The 24,789-nt window shown below is 40.1% G+C and overlaps 1 protein-coding gene across 3 annotated transcripts in view; it reads right to left on the bottom strand.

Annotated features, from left to right (window-relative positions):
* Positions 1 to 24,789, bottom strand: part of LIN52 (lin-52 DREAM MuvB core complex component) — a 55,817-nt gene that overhangs the window by 12,182 nt on the left and 18,846 nt on the right. The window contains exon 6 of one of the 3 annotated variants that reach the window (XM_067462889.1): positions 3,848 to 4,070. The exons of the other annotated variants lie outside the window; for them this stretch is intronic. Coding sequence (XP_067318990.1) covers positions 4,051 to 4,070 — 20 coding nt within the window. The 3' untranslated portion in view covers positions 3,848 to 4,050. Of the gene's footprint in view, positions 1 to 3,847; positions 4,071 to 24,789 lie in introns of those variants that run through there. 3 annotated transcript variants of the gene reach the window in all.

Below are 24,789 nucleotides of genomic sequence, written 5' to 3'. Positions count from 1 at the left end.
AACAGAGATTACTTCTCATTTCACAGTTTTTTTCTCCCCCAAAGCAGCTTTATACTTTGTTCAGTTCAATTCTGATAAAAGGTTTTTTGAGCTATGTTTTTTATCTATGGAAGCATGACTCTCTCCTAAGTTTTATACCCATCACATCCTTTCAGTATGGAATACAGCTTATAAAAACCGTAGATAACGACTGGATATTTCTGGTGGTGTAATAAATAGCAATATAATCTCTGCCAGTGTTGTTTCATGGACCTTTTAAAGTGTTTCTGAAAGGACATTGAAGATGGCACACCCTCTATCTATACAAGGGCCACACTGAATCCATATCTGACTTCTTTTGAAATTGTTTGATCTAGCAAAAATATTCTTATACAACTATCATTCTTAGATGTGATCTGGGGAACTGTGATTTTTATTATCAGACAGAAACAACTCCTTTTATATCTACAGCATCCACAACTGCAGGCTAAGGGGAGTTCTGTTGAAAATGAATAGATCACAATGGTATGCTATTCAATAAGATAGCTATGTTGGCTAGTTTTTGCATTAAAAGTAACAAGATCAGGACACACCAATTCAGACTAACAAAGAAGGAGAAATTTCTAGCATAAGTTTTATAAGATCAGTTGAATTCATGAAATATAATCAACTTGCCCATCAACTGACATTTCAAAACTCATCAAAAATACTGATCATGATCAGTCTCATTTATGTGGGTGCCAATAACATGTCCAAGAACACCTCTGACAATGAAGCTTTGGACAGAACACAGAAGGGGTCTGAGGCATAGCTTGTATTTTTACCGATTCTGCTAGTGAAGGATAGAAGACTATTCAGTGACAGAGACATACTAAAGGTGAATGAATGACTGGTTATGTGGGTGGTATAGATGGAAAAGTTTTGGCTTCTAAGATCACGGTCTTCACTTCTTAGACAGAGGATTACTGGTTACAGATGAGTTATACCTCACAAAGGCTGGGATGTACTGTATGTCTGTAGCAAAACCATGGTGAATCTGATCAAGAGGGCTTTAAGCTAAATCCTTAGGGGCTGGATATGATAGATCAAACATCAGCTCAAACACCAGATCAGACATCAGCTCATGCCTACACCCTATGCCACTGGAGAAATTATACTGTTTAGCCGGTATTGTATCATCTGACATCCGTTGGGAAGTAGCAGCTTGTAATGAAAGGACCAAGGCATTGAAATCTCTGGCCCATCCTCTGTTCGGATATCAGTCAGCAAACCAACACCTTAAATCAAGAAATAGTTTCCTAAGAGCTACAGAGATACTTGCAGGAACACCTCAGCAAGCGAGGGGCAGGTTAAAACTCAGAACCTCAATCAGTGGCTGATACTAGATGAGAAATCCCCCCTGGGCACATAAGACTGTGTGACTTAAAAGGTGCTGAACAGACTGCACTCTGGCACCATGAGATGCAGAGCTAATCTTAAGAAATGGGGCTACAAAGAACATGATATGTGAGTGTGGAGAAAAGTAAACCACAGACCACTTACTATAATGCAGCCCAAACCCTGCCACGTGCACAATGGAGGACCTTCCTACAGCGACACCAGAGGCACTTGAAATGGCCTGCTTCTGCTCAAAGGAAATTTAGTATAATGCCAAGTTTTTAACTTTGTTTGTGGTTTTTCTATAGATTATAACTGTATTTTCAATTCGTCCCCGACATGATAAATAAATAGCTCAAAGACAAGCTCTAAACACAAGAATGTGACTTCTAGAGGATAAATTAAGGGAAAGAATGGGATCCACAGAAAAACAAATATTAAAATAACAGATGAGAGCAAACAAAGTCACAAGTGTCTATATACCAATGCACAAGAGGAGCTCGAAACCCTAGTACAGGAATGTAAATATGACTTTATAGGAATAACTTTAGTGGTATGACTCTCATGACTGGGATCAGGACTGCAAATCAAGATTGATAAGGAGTTAGTTGGAAGATGATTTTCACTTCCGGAAAACTATTATTTTATTCCTATATTCTCAAAATGTGGTGGTTAATGTTATCAAAGAGAGACAAATAAATTACAATGACTTTTAAAAAATGAAGCATGAAGTTAACGCTTGATTCTTTTGGCTGAAACACTGAGCCAAATATTATATTTAGAACATGTTAATTCACAATACTAGACATGAGAAAGAGAAACTTGATCATACTGGTATTTGCTTCAGTTCAGTATTTAATAATGAACTGCTGCAACATAGATTTATATACAACAGTAATATATCTAAGACTATAAACCCCTTTCCTGGGATTATGTCCCACTGAGCTCAGTGGAATTTCTTCTGAGTAGGCAAATACAAGATTACACTAAAATATTCAACTGGTATTTCATTTTCACAAGAAACTTTCAGTTAGTATTGGAGTGTTTTGTTGATTTTTTTATTGTTGATCTCCGTGATGCTCCCCCTCCCCCTCCACTCTGGAACTCTCTCCCCAAAGAACTAAAAATGCCTCCCACCTCCTTACTCTCTTTTTAAAAAACTGCTAAAAACACATTTATGCTCTTTAGCATATAGAGGAGAGAAGGTTTAGATCAGCTCATGTATAAGCTTCTCGGGCGGGAAATGGCACCTTATTCCAGCTGGGCAAGCTGTATAAAATTTTGTAATTTTTAACGGATCAAGGTTTGCTTAAATTTTTGTTGAAAATTTATTATGTTTTATATGTTAGATATGTAATGATTGACTGGTTTTGTTATAATTTAATCCAATTTGTGTTATAATTTTGTTATAGTTTGAATTTTCTGTTTGGGATCTGGGGGGCTGAATATTTTCTTCGTGGTGGATTTTGGCATTGAATGTTTGCCACTTGGTTGTTGTAGGTTTTTTCGGGCTGTATGGCCATGGTCTAGAGGCATTCTCTCCTGACGTTTCGCCTGCACTTTGGCAAGCATCCTCAGAGGTAGTGAGGTCTGTTGGAACTAGGCAAAAGGATTTATATATCTGTGGCATGACCAGGGTGAGACAAAGGATTCTTCTCTGCTAGAGCTAGGTGTGAATGTTTCAACTGACCACCTTGATTAGCATACAATGGCCTGACTGCGCCTGGGGCAAACTTTTGTTGAGAGGTAATTAGATGTCCTTGTTTGTTTCCTCTCTGTTGTTTTGCTGTTGCAATTTTAGAGTTTTTTAATACTGATAGCCAGATTTTGTTCATTTTCATGGTTTCCTCCTTTCGGTTGAAATTGTCTACATGCTTGTGCATTTCAGTGGCTTCTCTGTGTAGTCTGACATGGTGGTTGTGAGAGTGGTCCAGCATTTCGGTGTTCTCAAATAAAACGCTGTGTCCAGGTTGGTTCATCAGGTGCTCTACTATGGCTGACTTCTCTGGTTGAAGTAGTCTTCAGTGCCTTTCATGTTCCTTGATTCGTGTTTGGGTGCTGTGTTTGGTGGTCCCTATGTAGACTTGTCCACAGCTGCATGGTACACGGTAGACTCCTGCAGAAGTGAGAGGATCCCTCTTGTCCTTTGCTGAACGTAGCATTTGTTGGATTTTCTTGGTGGGTCTGTAGATAGTTTGTATGTTGTGTTTCCTCATCAGCTTCCCTATGCGGTCAGTGGTTCCCTTGATGTATGGCAAAAACACTTTTTCTCTGGGAGGATCTTCATCTTTATTTTCGTGGCTTGTTCTTGGTCTTGTAGCTCTTCTGATGTCTGAGGTGGAGTATCCATTGGCCTGTAGAGCCCGGTTGAGGTGGTTCAGTTCATCTTGGAGGAGGTGGGCTTCGCAGATTCTTTTTGCACGGTCTGCCAAGGCTTTAATGGTGCTTCTTTTTTGACTTGGGTGATGGTTGGAGTTTTAATGTAGATATCTATCTGTGTGTGTGGGTTTTCTGTAAGAGGTGTGACCCAGTTGTTGATCTGGTTTGTGGATGACTAGGACATCTAGAAAAGGCAGTCTTCCTTCATTTTCTTTTTCCATGGTGAACTGGATGTTTGGGTGGATACTGTTAAGATGGTCCAGGAACCCGTTGAGTTCTTCTTCTCCGTGACTCCACTTGTTTGCCACTTCTTTGTTAGAAACAGCTCTGAGTCCCTTTGGGGAGACAGAGCAATATATAAAGTTTTATTATTTTATTTATTATTATTACAATAGCTAATTGGATAATTCAGACAATTATCAGGCAAAAATACTCCCTTCTATATCTTGAGCTTGTAAAGACGGAAGAGGTACTACTTCAAAAATAATCGGAAATATTATGTTTAAGATCATAAGAAGAGCCATGCTAAATCAAGCCAGACTATTTAATCCAGAATTCAGTTTACAAAGAGATCAGCCAATTGCTAGAAGAATCCCATAAGCAGGATATGAATGGAACATTCCCTTCCTGCATATATTACCTAGCAGACATAACAGTTCTGGTACTGGATGAACTGATCCATGTAGTCAGTAGCTCACAAAAACTGTAGTCCAACACTGCTATTAAAATTGTTCAGGGTGGAGGTCACAATTAATCTTGTGATTGCGGATTCCATAGTTTAGCTATGTGCTATGGTAAAGAAGTACAGGTTGAGCATCCCTTATCCAAAATGCTTTGGACCATAGTGTTTCAGATCTGTTAAAAAATCTAATGCCCATATTTGCATAAATACACATAATGGATACCTTGGAGATGGGACCCAAGTCTAAACATAAAGTTCATTGATGTTCCATATATACTTTATACATATTAAACACACTATTTTTAACAATTTTGTGTGTGAAACAAAGTTTGTGTACATTGAACCATCAGAAAGCAAAGGTGGGTGTGAAAAATCTCAGATTCTGGAGTATTCAGATTTCAGGGTTCCCAATATGCGATGCTCAAACTGTAATTCCTTAATCTGTCTCAAACTCACAATTCACCTTCAGTGGATCACTCCAAATTCAAGTTATAATGAAATAAAAACTTCATATGTTTTCCAGTTTGTCCTCTGAGAATTCACATTAAAAATATTCAAATCATAGTCCCAACATCTACAATATATTTAAAAATCCCAACGTCACTCATCATAATATATAAAACACAGACTAATTGGCTAAAACTATAAAACAGAAAAATCTATTAATTCGTTAATTAAAAACAGAGTAATTGACAGAGTTAACACTTAGGAAAATGAACAGGAAATGCCTCTGTAAATAGGCCGAATTTCAGTTGATGGCAGAAATACTCAACACTGGGAGCTGGCAGACCAATGACCTGCACTGGATTGTGTACAAATAGGCAGTAATCATTATTCCTAGATCACATAACCCATGTGAAAGACAAAAACATAAAACTACTAGGATCAAATTTTCAAAGCATAGAACTACAACTTTTGTATTTCAACCAAACTAAATATTATGAGGAACATATCAAGAGTACCTCAACTTCCAGAAATTGACGACAGCCAGCTTGACCCATTCTATGACCCATGATCTCTATGGCACTTGGTGTGAGGAAAGAGTTACATCTCCTCTCCTTGAAGCCAATAAAACCCCCCTTGATTATAATTTAGATAAGAGCCACTGGATTGAATAATAATGACTGAAACTCCCTTGGCTGTTTCACCTTGAGACGTCCATCACTGGGTTAAACATGATGCTAATTGCATTTGGATTGATTAATTTCTCTCACTCCTGTCTATTCGAATAATGCTTAACAAAATAATCACAGTACCCAGAGCCAAATCTTCTCCGTCAAAGGAATGAAGCCATCAGAACCAGCAGAGATGAAAGAAATGAAGATGACCCGTAATTACTACTACGGTGATATCATTACCATATTATAGAAAATGAGTGTGGTGAAGGGGGAGAGAGGGGGCTGTGATTATTATTTATTTTTTAATGGAACCTTACATCCCAAGAATGCAGATCTGACACATTAAAGCATGTAGATGTACAGGGCTGCAGTCTGAGACCGGAGGAGGCATTTCATCTATTAAATTGCAAAATGCTGAGATCATTAAACTTTTAGATACATTACAGACTATGAGGTGGCATAAGTCACTCTGCCCTTTTGCTGCAGACGTTCTTCATATCTGAATAGCATTTAAAATCTCTATGGCATTAAGATACCCGCTGGTGAAACTGTAGTTAACCCTAACACTACAACCACCTTTACATTTTTGTGGTCTTCTTCAGAAGCTGTGTCAAATCTAGCTGTGATCAAAAGGAAACTGTCTGTTGAAGACACAATTATTCCCAAAACACTAATCTAAATCAATAAATGAACTGCTAAGTGAATCAGGTTATATATTCATTTCACAGCAGCACTGTAAGCAAGTTAAATGGTTTATTACTGTGGCTGCAAATAGGCATGGATATAAACCAAGTTTAGAGGAATCAGAATTAGGATTAGAAAGCAATGTTTTTGGCCTAGTCCTTCTTCCTCGTAATATCTTCTTATGCAAGAAAACTAAATAGCTTGGCAATTTTACACAGTAGTTAGCCACTTGTGCTCTGCCATTCTATCTGTAGTTTATACACTTCGATTTTTTCAATACTGCCTATGTCTGCCCCCTAGTTTCAAGCTGAGAAGAAAAAATAAGAAACAGCATAAATCCAGAAACATCATATCAAAAACTAGTCACTCTCAACTGTGCTAAATGATAAGGGCAACTGCCAACACAAATTGTTTTAAAGCTAGAAAAAAGACAGGCTGCAAATATATCCAACCCATTTTGTAACAAATTAATAACCAACACTGTAATGCTAGTAAGGAGATTGCCATCATATAGAGGTGTCACATGATGCCTTGCATTTATTTACCAAAATGTTTTCCCGGTCATAAACTTTGCTAGTCACCTAGAATAATTTTAACAAGATAATATATTATTTTATCATTGATTACTGCAGATGCAGACTGTGGCCAGGAAATCAGAAGACGCTTACTTCTTGGGAGGAGAGCAATGTCCAGTCTCGATAAAATAGTAAAGAGTAGAGACATCAGACTGGCAACAAAGATCCGCCTAGTCAAAGCCATGGTATTCCCTGTAGTCACCTACGGATGCGAGAGCTGGACCTTAGGGAAGGCTGAGCGAAGGAAGATCGATGCTTTTGAGCTGTGGTGCTGGAGGAAAGTGCTGAGAGTGCCTTGGAGTGCGAGAAGATCCAACCAGTCCATCCTCCAGGAAATAAAGCCCGACTGCTCACTGGAGGGAAAGATACTAGAGACAAAGTTGAAGTACTTTGGCCACATCATGAGGAGACAGGAAAGCCTAGAGAAGACAATTATGCTGGGGAAAGTGGAAGGCAAAAGGAAGAGGGGCCGACCAAGGGCAAGATGGATGGATGGCATCCTTGAAGTGACTGGACTGACCTTGAAGGAGCTGGGGGTGGTGACGACCGACAGGGAGCTCTGGCGTGGGCTGGTCCATGAGGTCACGAAGAGTCGGAGACGACTGAACGAATGAACAACAACATCATTGATTTATTATTTTATCCTCTGTATTTGATTGTATATTTTAAGTTTTTACTATTGTAAACTATTTAGTGTTTTTACAATATAAATAATATATAATGTTCTTATTTAAATGGAAAAAATATCAATAACTATCCTTTCCTAACCGTTTTGACTATAACCTAAACGTAGTAATCCTTCACTATTACATTTACCAACACAGAACCACCTTGTTTGGTGAGGAAGGGAGGGTTGATGAACTACAACCCATCCTTATCACCTTACCTTGCAGTAGCCTTCCAAAGTGGCTGCCACTAACATATGCAACAATGGGAATGCAATGTTTTAAAGGAGTTTGGGCTCATTGTGGAGAATGCAGCCATGGGGAATCCTGGAGAGGAAAACTTTTTAAATGTATGTGTAGCTTGAAAGCAAGCTTTCCTCTGTAATTTGGAAACATACCAGAAGGCCCAACCGTAAGGGTAAAAGTGCTGTTCATAGTCTACATCTTCTGTGTCCTACACATAACTGTGTTATAGCAGTTTCACTCTTGCACTGGAAATGGTACAACTAGAAGTGTGGGCAGAGGGTTTAGATCAGGGGTCCTCAAACATTTTAAACAGAGGGCCAGATCATAGTCCCTCAAACCGTTGGAGGGCCGGATTATAATTTGAAAAAAACATGAATGAATTCCTATGCACACTGCACATATCTTATTTGTAGTGCAAAATACACTTTAAAACAATGTAATAATTATAATGAAAACAATTTTAAGAAATATAAACTTATTAGTATATCAATGGTGACGGCCGACAGGGAGCTCTGGCGTGGGCTGGTCCATGAGGTCACGAAGAGTCGGAGACGACTGAACGAATGAACAACAACAACAAGTATTTCAATGGGAAGTGTGGGTCTGCTTTTGGCTGATGAGATAGGATTGTTGTTATTGTTGTGTGCTTTCAAGTAGTTTCAGGCTTAGGTTGACCCTGAGCGAGGGCTGGGTTAATGACCTTGGAGGGCTGTATCCGGCCCCCGGGCCTTAGTTTGAGGACCCCTGGTTTAGATGATAGCCAGCTGCCCACCAAGATGTAATTTCCAACAGCATTGTTGCCCCAGGGTAGGAAGTAATTGTATGTGATGCTATGTGAAATGGTACAAAAATGGGATTTTATATTATCTGAAATGGTTATGTGCAGAATACAATGGCAGCCAGAGGAAAGATGTGTCAGATATTACATAGACGAAGCAAGTACAATAGATTCTTGCTTATCCAACCTTCGCTCATCCAACGTTCAATATTATCCAACACAGTCTGCCTCCCACCTGGATCCACAGTTGTTTCAATGCATTGAGATGTTTTGGTGCTAAATTCGTAAACACAGTGATTACTATATAACTTTACTGTGTATTGAACTGCTTTTTCTGTCAATTTATTGTTAACATGATGTTTTGGTGCTTAATTTGTAAAATCATAAAGTAATTTGACATTTAATAGGCTTTTCCTTAATCCCTCATTATCCAACATTTTTGCTTATCCAACATTCTGCCAGCCTCTTTATGTTGGATAAGCGAGACTCTACTGTAATTATGAGTACCTATGTCTATATATTGAGGAAATTAACCTTTTATTTATGTATTTATTTACCCTATTTATACTCTGCCTTTTTCTACCCCCTAAGGGAACTCAAGGTGGCTTGCATATAGGCAATTATTCAAAGCCTTAAACACATACAATTCCAGTAACATTAAGGTTAAATTAAATTAAAATAAATACATATTAAGCATTTTAAAACATTTCATTCTATACTGAAATCACGCTGTCCATAATCATAGTCCAAGCCATTCCATAGTCATACACAATAACATTGCATTATCTGTCCTGAAAAGAAGCCAGCTACTCACAAGACCTTTTCAGGCCTAGAGTATATAATTTTACAGCAGTAAGTGTAATCATAAACAGATAAACAAACAAAAAATACACGGCTTAGTCTGTTAAATCCAAAAAGATAAGATTCAATTTCTATGGGACAATGAGCAGTGTATCCATTAAAATGCCAAATGACAGCTTGGCCTGCTACTCAGAAACATCCGTCACCCAGGCACCTTCAACTGGGATTTCTGCTGAATGACGTTTACTGTAGGTTAGTAATTAGTTTTTAGCATAAGAGTCCAGTGTGGTCGTTGTCTCCCCAGGAGAGGGAAACAGGCTAAGCAATTTTTAGATTATATGTTCTGATAAGACACAGACCACGGACTCTCCATAAGCAATGCAGGCCACCTGCTCAATGAAGCTGCCACAGGGGACTTCCATGAAAAGGTCTAATAATAGGGCTCAAAGCCTGGGCTGAATTTACATCCAATGTCGCAAAGTAAAAATCTTGTAGACTAAATACCATAAAAATAAAAAAATAAACCCAATCGATAAATACTTTTAATATTTAGTAACTATCTTGATACTAAAAGCAAGTACATTAAAAGATTGGCTGCAAACTGTACAGAAAAAGTGATTACCTAGGTTGGGTGGTTGGACCGCTTGTAAACCAAAGAACTGATTAATAAATAGCACACTAAAATCACAAAAACTGTTTTCAATCACAAGCACCTGTTGGAGAGAGGTCAGAAGTGATGGGTGAACCCAAGTCAGACTTTCTTTCTACTGATGTCTTTCCTCACATGCTTTCTTCAATTCCCTGACAAGTTTGGAAAAATAACTTTTTGGAATATAACTCCTCTAAGCAGCATGGTCACTGGTTGGGAATTTTAGAGAATGCAAAAAGTAATTTTTCCAGGGTCCTGTTCTATCATATAAAAAGTGGTAAAAATTTCACAGCAGCAGGAAGAAGAAAGAGAGGCAAGTGCAGTAAAAACTGGCATGAACTATGACCAAGAGAAGATACATTTGGGATGTAGACCTCCACTGTTAATGAGGAATAATGAAGTTAGTCACAGACTCTATGTTCTTCCTTTGGCAATATCTGGAAAAATGCATTTTCACCTAAAAAAAATCCAGGTGGAAATTGACTGGGATATCACATACCTTAATTATTTTCAGAAATGGCCATATTCAGAAAAAAAAACATAAGCAGCAGGACAAAGGGAGAAAAGTATCCGTTAAAAAGAAACAAATATAGAAAGACAGCAGAAGAAAGGGGAAAGATCATGGGTGAGGAGTCTCTGATCCATGCAAAGTTAGTATTCTATTAGTTATTTTGATAACATGATACACCAATACAAGAAGACAAGAATAAGTTTTCAAAAAGAATTCAAATACAAAGCGTTATGGAAGTTTCATTTGAGAGGTTGTTTATGTGTATATGTAACCACAAATTGCCTATCAACTTACAGTGAATTTATGAATATCATAGGGTCACTATGAATTCCATAGGGTTTTCTTAGATACGGAATACTCAGAGGTGTTCTGCCAATTTTGAAAAATAGCCAGATTCTGTCTGTTCAGCACAGATGCAGAAAGTGAAAGTATTATGCCACTGAATGGTATTGCAGGTCTCCAGTCATGCCATGGTTTCAAGTGTCATAGTTCAATGCTCAAGCCTCTCCATTTGCTGACTCTCATTTTATATATTACCTCTGTTAATAACACCAGATTCCTGTCTCCTCCAATGTCACAACCAGATATTTGGAAATATATATTTAATTGATGAAAGATCTGATTCGACTCAATGACTGCATCAAAATAGACTGTAACTTGGCAGGGAATTATAGTGTCTGAATGTCGTAATTATTCATTTTCCTGTTTTTTCCAACAACCCAAAATATGCTGATTTGTACAGTCATAAAAATAAAACTCAATTAAAAGTTTGGTTTTTTTTTAAAAAAAGAATGCAACAGCATCCTAGATACTCCAAAAAAATGAAATTGAAGCTAAACAGTGGGTCCCTTCTTTTCTTGAGAGTATATAGAACATAACTACAGTTTTGGAAAGAGAAAATCAGTATGTACTCTCAAATAACTCTCAAATAACACTTGTTTTTATCCATGTAAACAGCAATCAGGAAAGAAGACTTCTGGGGCATTCCAACAGGAAAAAAAGCTAAGTTATTGAATTAATGTGGTTTGATACTCTCCCAAACAAGCCTCTGTTGTTATGACATCTTTAAAGGAGGCCCTTCTCTGTCCTCACACTTTCTGGTAAGAAGCCAAAGCAAACTTTTCAGTAGCTGCTTCCAAGCTCTAGAATTCTCTCAGGCGGAGTCTGGACTTGTTCCCTCCTTGCTGTCTTCATTAGATGGGCAGACCACTGGGAGCTGAATAGTTTATTTATTTATTAATGGAAGTGTTTCAAGTAGTTTAATTCTACACATAATTTGATTATAATTAAACAATATATTTTGACCAGTATACTTTTCTCTGTATCTGTTTTAATTTCTGCAAGCCAGCATGAGTCTCAGATCTGGAGGAAAATTTAGGACACAAATATTGTAACACCAACACAGAATATAAAAATCATTAAAGCCTCATGTGAGAGTGAGCAGACTTTGAAGTACAGGCATCCTGAACTATATGAGGCTTTAAAGATCTAGACCGCAGGTGGACAAACAGTGACTTCCCAAGTATGGGCTGCACTGGTCCAGGCCACCATGGCCACAGATGAAAAGTGCTAAGTGTTTTGGAGGGCTGCACTTTACTAAGGTGCAGCCTTAGTATGGTGCAGCCCTCCAAAGCTAAGGAGCTAAGGGCTTTGGAGGGCTGCACTATGGACAACTATCCTCAGGTGAATATGCGGTTTGAATATTTTCTAGCTAGTATACACCACTGATTTTCAGACACTGTTTCTTCATGTGTGTTTTTGTCCATGTGTGTAATTATTTGGCAATGACAGTCAACTGAACTGGGATTTGGGAGGCTCTCAAGATATGTCGCACTATAATTTCCATTATCCCATCACTCCCCAGGATAACTAGTTAGCTAAGCACAAAGTTGAGGTAGACTACACTACATTTTTGTGAAAGCATCTCATTTCATGACACATCATGATCTAGCAGAAATGTCAGAGACTGTAGATGATTACATTTCCTGAGAACAGCCATAGTCATTAAAGCCAAATCCCAGAGTAACTGTTAAACACAGCACACATTTATTTAATTAAATACTGCTAACACAACTACTATAACAAGTTGATTATAGTTATCATGAACAGGGTGGGCAAAATGGCCTTTCCTCTGGAGTTGTAGCTATTCAGTGGGACACACCTACCGATTAATGGGAGCAATTCAGGTTGATGGAGAGCTATTTCTTTGGAATAAGGTACAAACAAGCCTGACCTTTTCTGAAAACTCGGGTGCAGAGGAAGAAACAGTTTCTGTACAAGACATGGGAAGATGGGATTCAGTTTAAAAGAACATCACAATTCTAGCAAAATTGGTATTGCGAATGCTATATATTCACAAAAGGAAGCTAATATGTATTGAGTCAAGACCACTAGTTCATCTAGCCTGCTACATTTAACATGGAGCAGCCCTCTAAAGTTTCAGGCTACTGCTTTACCCAGAAAGGGGGGGGGATTGGGATCTTTGCCTACATGGTGGCTATTTTGTCACTCCTAAGTTATAATTCCTCCCTTTCCACCACCTAAAGATGAGAAGGAAAATACTCTATTCTCCTAAATATTATAAAATAATGGAGATTATAATCAGAAGGAACTCTCCAGACACTCAAACACCATTGAACTTCCTGAGAAATTATAAAATGAATCAGATTTGATCAACATCGACATTAAAACAGAAGAACAGAAGTTGGACACTACTATAGAGGACCCTTTAACCCTCTTTTAATGTCACAATCATACACTGAAAACAACTTGACCAAATTAATTCTACTTAAATGCTTGCAGGGGAGGATTTGTGAAAGCACAGAAATCCAGGCACAGATGAAATGCTTAAATCCTCTGTATCCTTAGTAGAATCTTTTTATTGTCTCAGCGAATTAAGCAAAATGCTTTGAAGAAACTCTTCGTATCTTGGAAGGCTGTACACTGATCACACAACTCAATTCAAATCCTGAGTTGATGATTGAAAAAAAAAAAACCTCAGTTCAGAAATGATCTGAATGTGACTTCGGTATTAAGCATGAATCAAAATTCAGAACTAACGGTCGTCCCCCCCCCCCCCAATTGACTATTGTGTTACATAAAAACAAAAAAGCAAATGATAAAACGACTTCCTGTTTTGAAAAATGAGTAGTTTTCAATGTTAAATAAAGCTGTCACTCCAGGAAAAGCAATGTTCCTGAATTTTGGCTATAAAAGGGCAGTGTGGAGAAGTTGGATGGGTCAATGATTGCAAAAAAACAGCTTTGGGGGACAACGTGTAGGGCCAAGCTTATACTTTGCTTACTCTGATTTGGCAGCTGTCTAGAAAAAAAGTTTGTCCTGAATGGCGTAGTAAATAGATATTGTGTGTACTTGCAGATGACGTTTGCTTCTGTGGTAAGGTATTATGACATGGGAGGAAAATTCACTTCCCTCCTCTCACCCTGTGTTTTTTCCTCAGGAGTGGAGATCCATATGACAGTGTATGACATGTTCCAAGGGAAGAAACCTGAAGAATTTCTGAACAGCAGATGCAGTGGCTTGGACCCAATAACTGGATCCTGGCAAAATCAGTTTCATGCTTTTTAAAATAGTGAAAAGCATGAAACTGATTTTGCCAGGATCATGGTAACGGAAGCATGACCACTCATAGATTCTTCTAGGCCCAGGCCCATCTCATCTGTACTTGCCATCCTGTTTAACTGTCAGCCTTTCCAAGGGATAATTAGGAATCAGGCAATACCTCAAGTGTCAGTTTCGGATTTCCTCTAATTCAGAGTCAGGCAGGTGCTAAATTACCAACAGGAACTTATATACACTTAGTGGTATCTTCCTTGGAGACTTCTTCCATCCATATATATTTATTTATTCATTCATTTATTTACCATATTTATACCCTGCCCTTCTCAACCCGAAGGGGACTCAGAGCGGCCTTACAAGGAGGCAACAATTTAATGCCACACAAATGCATACAAATAAAATAAACAAATACATTAAAACCAGTCATTAAAACCATGCAGTCCAAAAACATAATCCAAGGCCTTTCCATTTGTTATTGCATTATTCCGTATTCACTTATTGCACTGATCAGAAATTACTGACCAAAAGCTTGGTGCCATAGCCACGTTATTAGTTTTTTTTTCCTGAAGGTCAAGCGGAAGGGAGCTGATCTAATTTTGCTGGCGAGGAAGTTCCATAGCCGAGGGGTTACCACTAAGAAGGCCCTGTCTCTCCTTCCCACCAACTGCCCCTGTGAAGGAGGTGGGACCGAGAGCAGGCCCTCCCCAGAAGATCTTAACCTCTGAGGTGGTTAATACAGGGAGATATGTTCGGACACGTAAGCTGGGCTGGAACCATTTTGGGCTTTATAGGCTAAAGCCAGCACTTTGAATTGTGCTCGGTAGCAGACTGGCAGCCAGTGGAGCTGACGTAACAGAAGGGTTGTATGCTATGTACACAGCTCCAGCGAGCCATCTGGGTGCTGCCCATTGGAACACTTAAAAGTTTCAGAACAGTCTTCAACATATAACTACTGTATTTTCTGGCATATAAGATGACTAGGCATATAAGATGACCCCCAATGTTTCCAGTTAAAATACAGAGTTTGGGATATACTCGCTGTATAAGATTACCCCTCTTCCAACGCACACCAAATAAAAATTTAAAAAGCATCAGATTTGATTTCAACATGGTAATTTTCCTATTAATGTACCTCCTTCCCTGCCTCTCAGATCTCGCACATGCACACCTGCAGCCTCCAGGAGCGAGATCTGAGAGGTAGAGGAAGCAGTATGGTAATAAGATACAAGGGCGGGCCAGACAGGTAAAAGAGGTGTGTTTTTCTAGGCCCAGAGCCACTCTATCTCTTTCTTCCATACCCCGGGCGCCCCGGACACCTGCAGCTTGCTCGGCCCTTCACTTATACCTTTCCGGTGAGGAGCCCCTTCACCTCACCATCAGGACCACATTAAGTCCACAAATTCTGATGAACGGATTTTCTTCTACTATACTTGTACAGCATCACCCTTAATGCTTTCATACAGTTGCTGCATACGGCAGGGATGCGGCTACTGCCATTTTTGAGCTCCCCTCACCATATGCAGCAACCAGATTCTCCAATCCGGACTGGAAGTTCCAGCACCCGCTCTATAAGACAATTCCCGGCGTATAAGACGACTCCCACATATAAGGCAACTCCCGCATATAAGGCAACTCCCGCATATAAGACGACTCCCACATATAAGACGACCCTTGACTTTTGAGAAGATTTTCTTGCGTTAAAAGGTAGTCTTATACGCCAGAAAATATGGTACATGTTCTTCCTTCTTGCCTTAAATTTCTTAAAATATTCACAAATCTCTTTCAGTTTTAAAGTATTTACACTGAATTTGAGCAATTGAAGACAATTTCCTTACTATTAATTCAGATTCTTCCCCGTCCTACAAACCAAAAAGAGGGCCTTCAAAATCCATGAGGTTTCAGGTCTGAACAAGACACTGTTCTCTGCTTTAAGGAACCAATTTTTTAATCCAGCACAGAAAACAAGGAAAACAATATAGACAAACAAAAGCAAGCGTGAAAGGTGAGCAAACCCCACAAGCCAAGCAACCATTATTAGTGTGTCGATAGCACACTTGTTAAAAATGTATATTTTAATTTTCTGTATTGCTAAAGGTCCCAATTTGCCCAGGGATCTAGCTAAGCTACCATTTTCTACCATGACAGAGTCTAATCTTTATTTAATGGATTTAGCATCTATCTTCACTAGAGTGGTCTCCAAGGGAAAGGGGAGGGAAGAATGAAGGGGCCTAGAAGAGACGATCAGAGCTCCCCCCCCCCCCTCTTCATCCATCCGGCGCTCATGTTTGTGTTCAAAATTCAATTACCTCCTTATTGATACTTCACAGAGATATTTAAGCTGCAAACATGAAGCCCTGATTTCCCAAGGGGCCATGCCCCTCTCTATTTCACTGCTCTGCTTCCCCCTGGGTGAATTCCTGAGGCGTCCATATTAATAGGTAATCAGTCACAATTCATTTATTAAACAGCTAGCAAGGTTTATCAGCCTGTCCTGATTAGCCGGAAGAAGCCACTGAGTTCCTAATTTATTTATGGAAATCTCAGTGTCTTTCTGAATTCTATTCAGGAACCAGGGTGTTAAGGGCATGGCATGCTGAATTCTAACCGGGAAGCAGCAGGCAGCCCAGGGAGCATGTGCCTCACCCTGAGAAATGCACCGTAACAGTGACCCTCAGCATGGCTAATGGATCAGGGGCTGAAGAACATGTTTCCATAGGGTTCACTAGATTACTCATCACCAGCTAGGCATTATTGCACACGTTTACATTATAAGCCCAAGAAACCTGCATTCAAATTGGCTGGCAATTGCCCCCTGAAACTCACCACGTTCCTAAGGATAAAAGAATTGATGTCAACATTCTAAGCATAAGGAGGGAAGTATGGAGAAAAAAGTATTAAAATCACTCCCAAACTTTGAAATAGTTTTTTTCAAAATAGAGTATTTTAAAATACAGTGTAAGAATAAATACACATCTTCACAAGGGATGCACAAAGGTTATCTACATTAAAAGCAACAATGACACAGTCATGCCACATTTTTACTATAATTTAGGCCCCTTCTACACTGTTATATAAAATCCAGGTTATCTGCTTTGAACTGGATTATATGGAAACGGAGACTCATATAATCCAGTTCAAAGCAGATAATGCAGATTATCTGTTTTGATAATCTGAATTATATGGCAGTGTAGAAGGGGCCTTAAAGGTTGCAAAAGACAATAACCCAGCTTGAATGCCTTTGAACTTTAAACTTAAAGAAACAATGGTTTGGGGCACACAGCCCTGTTTAGGCAAGTGGCACACACATATTATAAAACATAAAATCATGGCATTGGAAGACACACTGCATGGGTCATCTAATCCAACCTCCTGCCATGCAGGAAAAGCCCAATCAAAGCACACCTGACAGAGGGCCATCCAGCCTATGTTTAAAAGCCTCCAAAGGAGAAGCCTCTATAACACTGAGGCATAGAGTTCCAGTGTTGAACAGCTCTTATGGTCAGGAAGTTCTTCCTAATGTTCAAGTGGTATCTCCTTTCCTTTAGTTTGAACCCATTATGCCAAGTCCTAGTCTCCAGAGCAGCAGAAATCAAACCTGCTCTCTCTTTCTTATGTCAGCCATCTAATCTTTAAACATAACAATCATGTCTCATCGAAAGACTGGTATCCCTCTCTTTATGTTTATGTTGGTTAAAATTGTTCTTAGTTTTATATATCATATTGCACTTTCGTGGTTTTTTTGCATTACAAATAAGACATATGCAGTGTGCATAAGAATGCGCTCATGTTTTTTTTTTCAAACTATAGTCTGCCCCGCCCTTCCCCCAACAGGCAGAAGAATTGAGAACTGTCCCTTGCCTTAAAAAATGTATATCCCTGGTCTAGAGTGACCAAAATGTGGCCAAAAAAAACCCCTTGGAGGACCCTTGGAGGCATTTTGGAGCTAAAAAAAACCTGACTCCTGGAAGAACCATAACAATGGCTCTTTGAGGCAGGATGTGACTTGTATGCAACACTTGGCCCAGCTCTATCCTACATGGAAGGGAAAAAACATTATTTCTCTTGCATCAGGCATGGGAAACATATTCCATAAAGACACTAGCATAACTACCACCTTTTATATAATTTTCTTGATGACACTTTTTTTTCATGCTTCTGCAGTTCAGAAATTATAGGATATTTGAGGAGTCTTGATACAGGTCTACAGTCATGTTGTAAAATTCCTAATTTATAAAATCTTGTTTATTCCAGGATATTATTATTATTTCTTTGAGACTGACAGAGATGTCATGTTTCCAGACATTATTCTTGAACAACCTGTTGTTGTTGTTCATTCATTCAGTCGTCTCCGACTCTTCGTGGCCTCATGGACCAGCCCACGCCAGAGCTCCCTGTCGGCCGTCACCACCCCCAGCTCCTTCAAGGTCAGTCCAGTCACTTCAAGGATGCCATCCATCCATCTTGCCCTTGGTCGGCCCCTCTTCCTTTTGCCTTCCACTTTCCCCAGCATAATTGTCTTCTCTAGGCTTTTCTGTCTCCTCAGGATGTGGCCAAAGTACTTCAACTTTGTCTCTAGTATCCTTCCCTCCAGTGAGCAGTCGGGCTTTATTTCCTGGAGGATGGACTGGTTGGATCTTCTCGCAGTCCAAGGCACTCTCAGAACTTTCCTCCAACACCACAGCTCAAAAGCATCGATCTTCCTTCGCTCAGCCTTCCCTAAGGTCCAGCTCTCACATCCGTAGGTTACTACAGGGATACCATGGCTTTGACTAGGCGGATCTTTGTTGCCAGTCTGATGTCTCTACTCTTGACTATTTTATCGAGACTGAACATTGCTCTCCTCCCAAGAAGTAAGCGTCTTCTGATTTCCTGGCCACAGTCTGCATCTACAGTAATCTTTGCGCCTAGAAATACAAAGTCTGTCACGGCCTCCACGTTTTCTCCCTCTATTTCCCAGTTGTCAATCATTCTTGTTGCCATAATCTTGGTTTTTTTGATGTTTAGCTGCAACCCGGCTTTTGCGCTTTCTTCTTTCACCTTGATTAGAAGGCTCCTCAGCTCCTCCTCGCTTTCGGCCATCAGAGTGGTGTCATCTGCATATCTGAGGTTGTTAATGTTTCTTCCAGCAATTTTCACCCCAGCTTTGCATTCATCAAGCCCCGCACATCGCATGATGTGTTCTGCATACAAGTTAAAAAGGTTGGGTGAGAGTATGCAGCCTTGCCGTACGCCTTTCCCAATCTTGAACCAGTCTGTTGTTCCGTGGTCAGTTCTTACTGTTGCTACTTGGTCCTTGTACAGATCATTCTGTCATTTTTTGGGTTGTATCCAAGCACTGCTTTAGCGAATTTCTTATTAATTATGAAGGCTACTCCATTTCTTCGATGTTCCCCTTGTCCGCAGTAGTAGATCTGGTGGTCATCAGATGTGAAGTGGCCCATTCCAGTCCATTTCAGTTCGCTGACCCCCAGAATGTCTATCTTTAGTCTTGACATCTCACCAATAACAACATCCAATTTGCCCTGGCTCATAGATCTTACATTCCAGGTTCCTATGGTGTGTTGATCTTTAGAGCATCGGATTCGTCGTTCACCTCCAGTACCGTCGGCCACTAGCCTTCCTTTCGGCTTTGAGCTAGCTGCGTCATCACATCTGGGGCTAGTTGAACTTATCCTCTGCTCCTCCCCAGTAGCATTTTGGCCATCTTCCGACCTGGAGGTCCCATCTTCCAATGGCATACCGACATATCTCTGGTTGTACTGGTCCATTTAGTTTTCTTGGCAAGGATACTGGGGTGGTTTGCCGTTGCCTTCCCAAGGGATCACGCTTGGTCTGACCTCTCTGCCACGACCGTCCCGTCTTGGGTGGCCCTTCACGGTTTCGCTCATGACATCATTGAGGTGCTCAAGCTCCAGCGCCACAACAAGGCGGTGATCCTTTGCTGGAGTGAACAACCTGAAACAATATGCATTTATTACAGGTTGTTTTTGTTTTTTTTGAACAACCTGTAATAAATGCATATTGTTTCAGAACTCAGTTCTCTAAAATGGATGTGGCAAACTCTGAGCAAATATAAGTTTTATCATTGCTGCCAATTAGATAACTGCATGAAACCAATCCAAAGTCTGGCAGAACCAAAATAAAAATGAACCATTCCACCTGCAAATAGATTTTAAACAAACATAGCTTCAAAAGTTATTCAAACTAGGGACTCAGCTTGAAGCAATCAAGCCAGAGGCTACTACATTAATAAGTCTTATTTGTACAAACTGAGCAATAGTTTAATAAAATTGATTTTTAAAATTGATTTAGTTAAACCAGAGTAAAATACTGATAAGACATCCTTGCATGAAACTAATTATGGTGGCTTCATTTGAGTAGAATATTTAGAGATGAGATATTAACTACTACCATACACAGTCAAAAGAGTTTAAAGAGCATTAGAACAAACATTTACATGGCTGGGTTGTTGTAGGTTTTTTTTGGGCTATATGGCCATGGTCTAGAGGCATTTTCTCCTGACGTTTCGCCTGCATCTATGGCAAGCATCCTCAGAGGTAGTGAGGTCTGGAAGTAGGAAAATGGGTTTATATATCTGTGGAATGACCAGGGTGGGACAAAGGACTTTTGTCTGCTGGAGCTAGGTGTGAATGTTTCAACTGACCACCTTGATTAGCATTTAATGGCTTGGAAGTGCCTGGGGGGAATCTTTTGTTGAGAGGTGATTTGATGTGCCTGATGGTTTATTCTGTTGTTTTGCTGTTGTAATTTTTTGAGTTTTTTAATACTGGTAGCCAGATTTTGTTCGTTTTCATGGTTTCTTCCTTTCTGTTGAAATTGTCCACATGCTTGTGTATTTCAATGGCTTCTCTGTGTAGTCTGACATGGTGGTTGTGAGAGTGGTCCAGCATTTCTGTGTTCTCAAATAAAATGCTGTGTCCAGGTTGATTCATCAGGTACTCTGCTATGGCTGACTTCTCTGGTTGAAGTAGTCTGCAGTGCCTTTCATATTCATTTACGTGACTTTTGACTATTACATGACTATTAAAAGGCCAGGAGTACATATGAAGATGTATACACAAGTAAAAGAGGAATACCAGAAGACTTGCTGAAACCTTGTTAAAGAGACATAGCAAGGAAAACATTTAAACCACAGGAAAATAGCTTTTATAATGTAAAAGAAGTTGATATTTCCTGAAACTGCAGGCTCAAACTTCCCTCATCACCACCACTAATAAAGAAACCTTCAGCAGATGTGGTCAGGACTACTGATGCAGGTTCAAGGTCCGTAAGATGGAACTAAAGAAGAAGGATTTCCTCCTTCTCCTCCTGAGGTGGCAGGCAGATATAGTAAGCAACAGCCAGGAGACAGGTGTTTTTAAAGTCTCTTCTTCAGTTCCCCTTTCTCCTCTTAGCTGGCTTGAGGGCGGGGGGAAGCAGCAGGATTTCTTCCTTCTCCTCCTGAGGTGGCAGGCAGATGTAGTAAGGAACAGCCAGGAGACAGGTGTTTTTAAAGTCTCTTCCTCAGTCCCCTTTCTCCTCTTAGCGGGCTTGAGGGCGGGGGAAGCAGCAGGATTTCCTCCTTCTCCTCCTGAGGTGGCAGGCAGATGTAGTAAGCAACAGCCAGAAGACAGGTGTTTTTAAAGTCTCTTCCTCAGTCCCCTCCTCCTCTTAGCTGGCTTGGGAGGGGAAGAGTAGCAGCAGGATTTCCTCCTTCTCCTCCTGAGATGGCAGGCAGATAAAACCTTTGTATATTAACTATGGAAAAAATGCTACCAGCGCATGAACCTACCATACCAACACAATCAAAAACAGAAGATAGACCAAGATAGATAGGAAATTTATCCACAAACAGTTCAGTTCATTAAAATATGCACATACTCAAAGAATCCATTATCTTGTCAATATAAGAAGTCAAATCCTGATGTCTGAGAAAGTCTTTTACACATTCTGTGACAATGACAACTAACTTGTGCCTGATACCGATACCTAAACGGTTCAGGTCCTGCTTATTTTTGAGATCGTATCTCCCTCTATGAATTGGCGCAGGCAAAGATCTGCTGGTGAGATGCTTCTCTCGCTCCCACCTCCATCACAAGTGCAGTTGGGTGGCTGTTCAGAATGCCCCCAAAAGGCTTTGGGGAGAATGGGAAAAAGACTGGACCACCCACTAAAAGTAAAAGTAAAGGTTTCCCCTGATTTTAAGTCTAGTTGTGTCCAATGGGGGGCGGTGCTCATCTCCATTACTAAGCTGAAGAGCCAGCATTGTCCGTAGACACCTCCAAGGTCATGTGGCCAGCATGACTGCATGGCACACCGTTACATTCCCACAGAAGCAATGCCTAACGATCTACTCACATTTGCATGTTTTCAACCTACTAAGTGGGCAGAAGTTGGGGCTAATAGCGGGAGCTCACCCTGCTCCCCGAATTCAAACCGCCAACCTTTTGGTCACAAGTTCAGCAGTTCAGCGATTTAACATGCTGTGCCACCAGGGCACCATTAAAAACAAGGCAATATTAAAGACTACATGAAGAAAGTACTGGAAGTATTGTTGTGGATCTAGAGCAATTAAAATCACTTCTGAGCCATTTACCAGTCTTTGCCAGCTACAGGTGCCTGACAACGCTGAGCCTCCTGATAGTCCCCAGAGAGCTATCACACTTCAATTACTATCACTAACATTAGTCATTACGGAGGCTGGCTGGGGTCCCCAGGGAAGGCAGCTTGTGATGACAATACCCAGTTTCTCCCTGTAAAGCAATTCATTAGGCAAAGGAGAACAGCTGGGACAGCCACGTGCAGGTTTGAAGAGGGCCCGCCCCACTGGGACCTGGAGCTCAAGACTCTCGGCTTGGCAAGGGAGGGCATCCCGTCCAAGCCCCATGACAGCTGCAAAGCCCTCAGGGGACCCTCCATGTTTAATCACTGCTCCTTAAGCTCAAGCAAGGCATTTGATTGAGAATGTAAACTAATGGCACTCCAGCTTGCAGCAGGTTATATCAGGCATCTGATAGGGGCTTTATGACATTTTTGTTATCTTGTTCTTGCTTGTAGGAGTTAATCAGGCACTTAGATACTGTCACAGAGCTCTGGCTCAGATATATTACACTCTGCAATACTTCAAGGTGCTGCTGAGGAAAAACAAAATAAAATAAAATTTAAATTAAAAAAATAAAAGCTGACAATTTAAAACTTAGGTAGAAGAGCTAGAATAATTTCTAGTAATATCATAAAATAGGTTGTCTTTGAAACAAACAATTGGAATCCTGGCTTAAAGGTAGTATCAATGTATGATGTGTTCTCAAAGCAAAGCCCCGACTTTACGTCTTTATTATACTTGCATCTCACTAATAATGTGCTCTGGGATTATGTACACACATATCTGATAATAGGTACACTCAAAATAAACTTCAAGTTCATCCTTCATTTATTTTAGTCACACATTATGTATTTCCATTCTAAAGATTGTGATTTGAGCCTTCGAAGGGAAGACACAGTATGCACACTTTAGGAGGCCTTGGAACCTCTTCCAGACACAGGTATAGTTCCATAGTACTGTATTTTCAACCAAATCTTCCCTATAAATTTCTATTAATTAAGGAATAAAACTGAACCTGAGATCACTATTATTGGAATAAGTGATCTTTGCTTGTTCATAAGTGTATGTTACTGAGGGACAATCATGAAACTAAGCAAGTTAGATTAGTCTAGGCTAGCTAGTTATCTATAGACACAGCAGACAGTGGTTGAATTTTGGGAAAATTACATACCTGACTGAACTAGCAGTTTAGGATTCATAATCTTTGAAAGTGACGGTTTCTCCCACAGCCTGAATGGCTAATGACCAAGATTTGGAGAACAGCAGGTGAGTGATGAGTGGGGGAGAGCACCTACACAGGCAGTTCAGTCTGTTGACTGGATGGGGGATTATGGGGTTTTTAATCCATGTGAAGAACTTGTGAAAGTTGGAAGAATCATATATTTAATTGTAACTTTTATCTTCTAATACAAATGTCTGTTGCCACCCGCCAACAATAAAACATCCAATACAGTGTTTCTCAACCTGGGGATTGGAACCACTGGGGGGGATCACGAGGGGGTGCCAGAGGGGTCACCAAAGACCATCAGAAAACATAGTATTTTCTGTTGGTCATGGGGATTCTATGTGGGAAGTTTGGCCCAATTCTATTGTTGATGGGGTTCAGAATGCTCTTTGATTGTGGGTGAACTATAAATTCCAGCAGCTAAAACTCCCAAATGCCATGGTCTATTTTCCCCCAAACTCCACCAGTGTTCAGATTTAGGCATATTGAGTATCCATGCCAAGTTTGGTCCTGATCCATCATTGTTCGAGTCCACAGTGCTCTCTGGCTATAGGTGAACTACAACTCCAAAACTCAAAGGTCAATGCCCAGTATTGACAATACCCAGTATTTTCTGTTGGTCATGGGAGTTCTGTGTGCCAAGTTTGGTTCAATTCCATCATTGGTGGAGTTCAGAATAACTAACTATAACTATAAATCCCTGATTTCAGAATGCTCTTTGATTATAGGTTAACTATAAACCCCAGCAACTACAACTCCCAAATGACAAAATCAATCCCCCCTCAACCCCACCAGTATTCAAATTTGGACATATTGGGTATGAGTCTCCCTTCGGGGGGGAGAAGGACGGGGTATAAATATAGGAAATAAAATAAAATATTTCTGCACTTTGATCCAGTGAATGGAAATACATCCTGCATATCAGATATTCACATTACG

The sequence above is a fragment of the Anolis sagrei genome, chromosome 1 (genome assembly GCF_037176765.1).
Source record: "Anolis sagrei isolate rAnoSag1 chromosome 1, rAnoSag1.mat, whole genome shotgun sequence".
In the NCBI taxonomy this organism is placed as follows: Eukaryota; Metazoa; Chordata; class Lepidosauria; order Squamata; family Dactyloidae; genus Anolis; species Anolis sagrei.
Note: the sequence above shows the minus strand (reverse complement) of the source record. Positions and strands in the feature narration are given on the sequence as shown.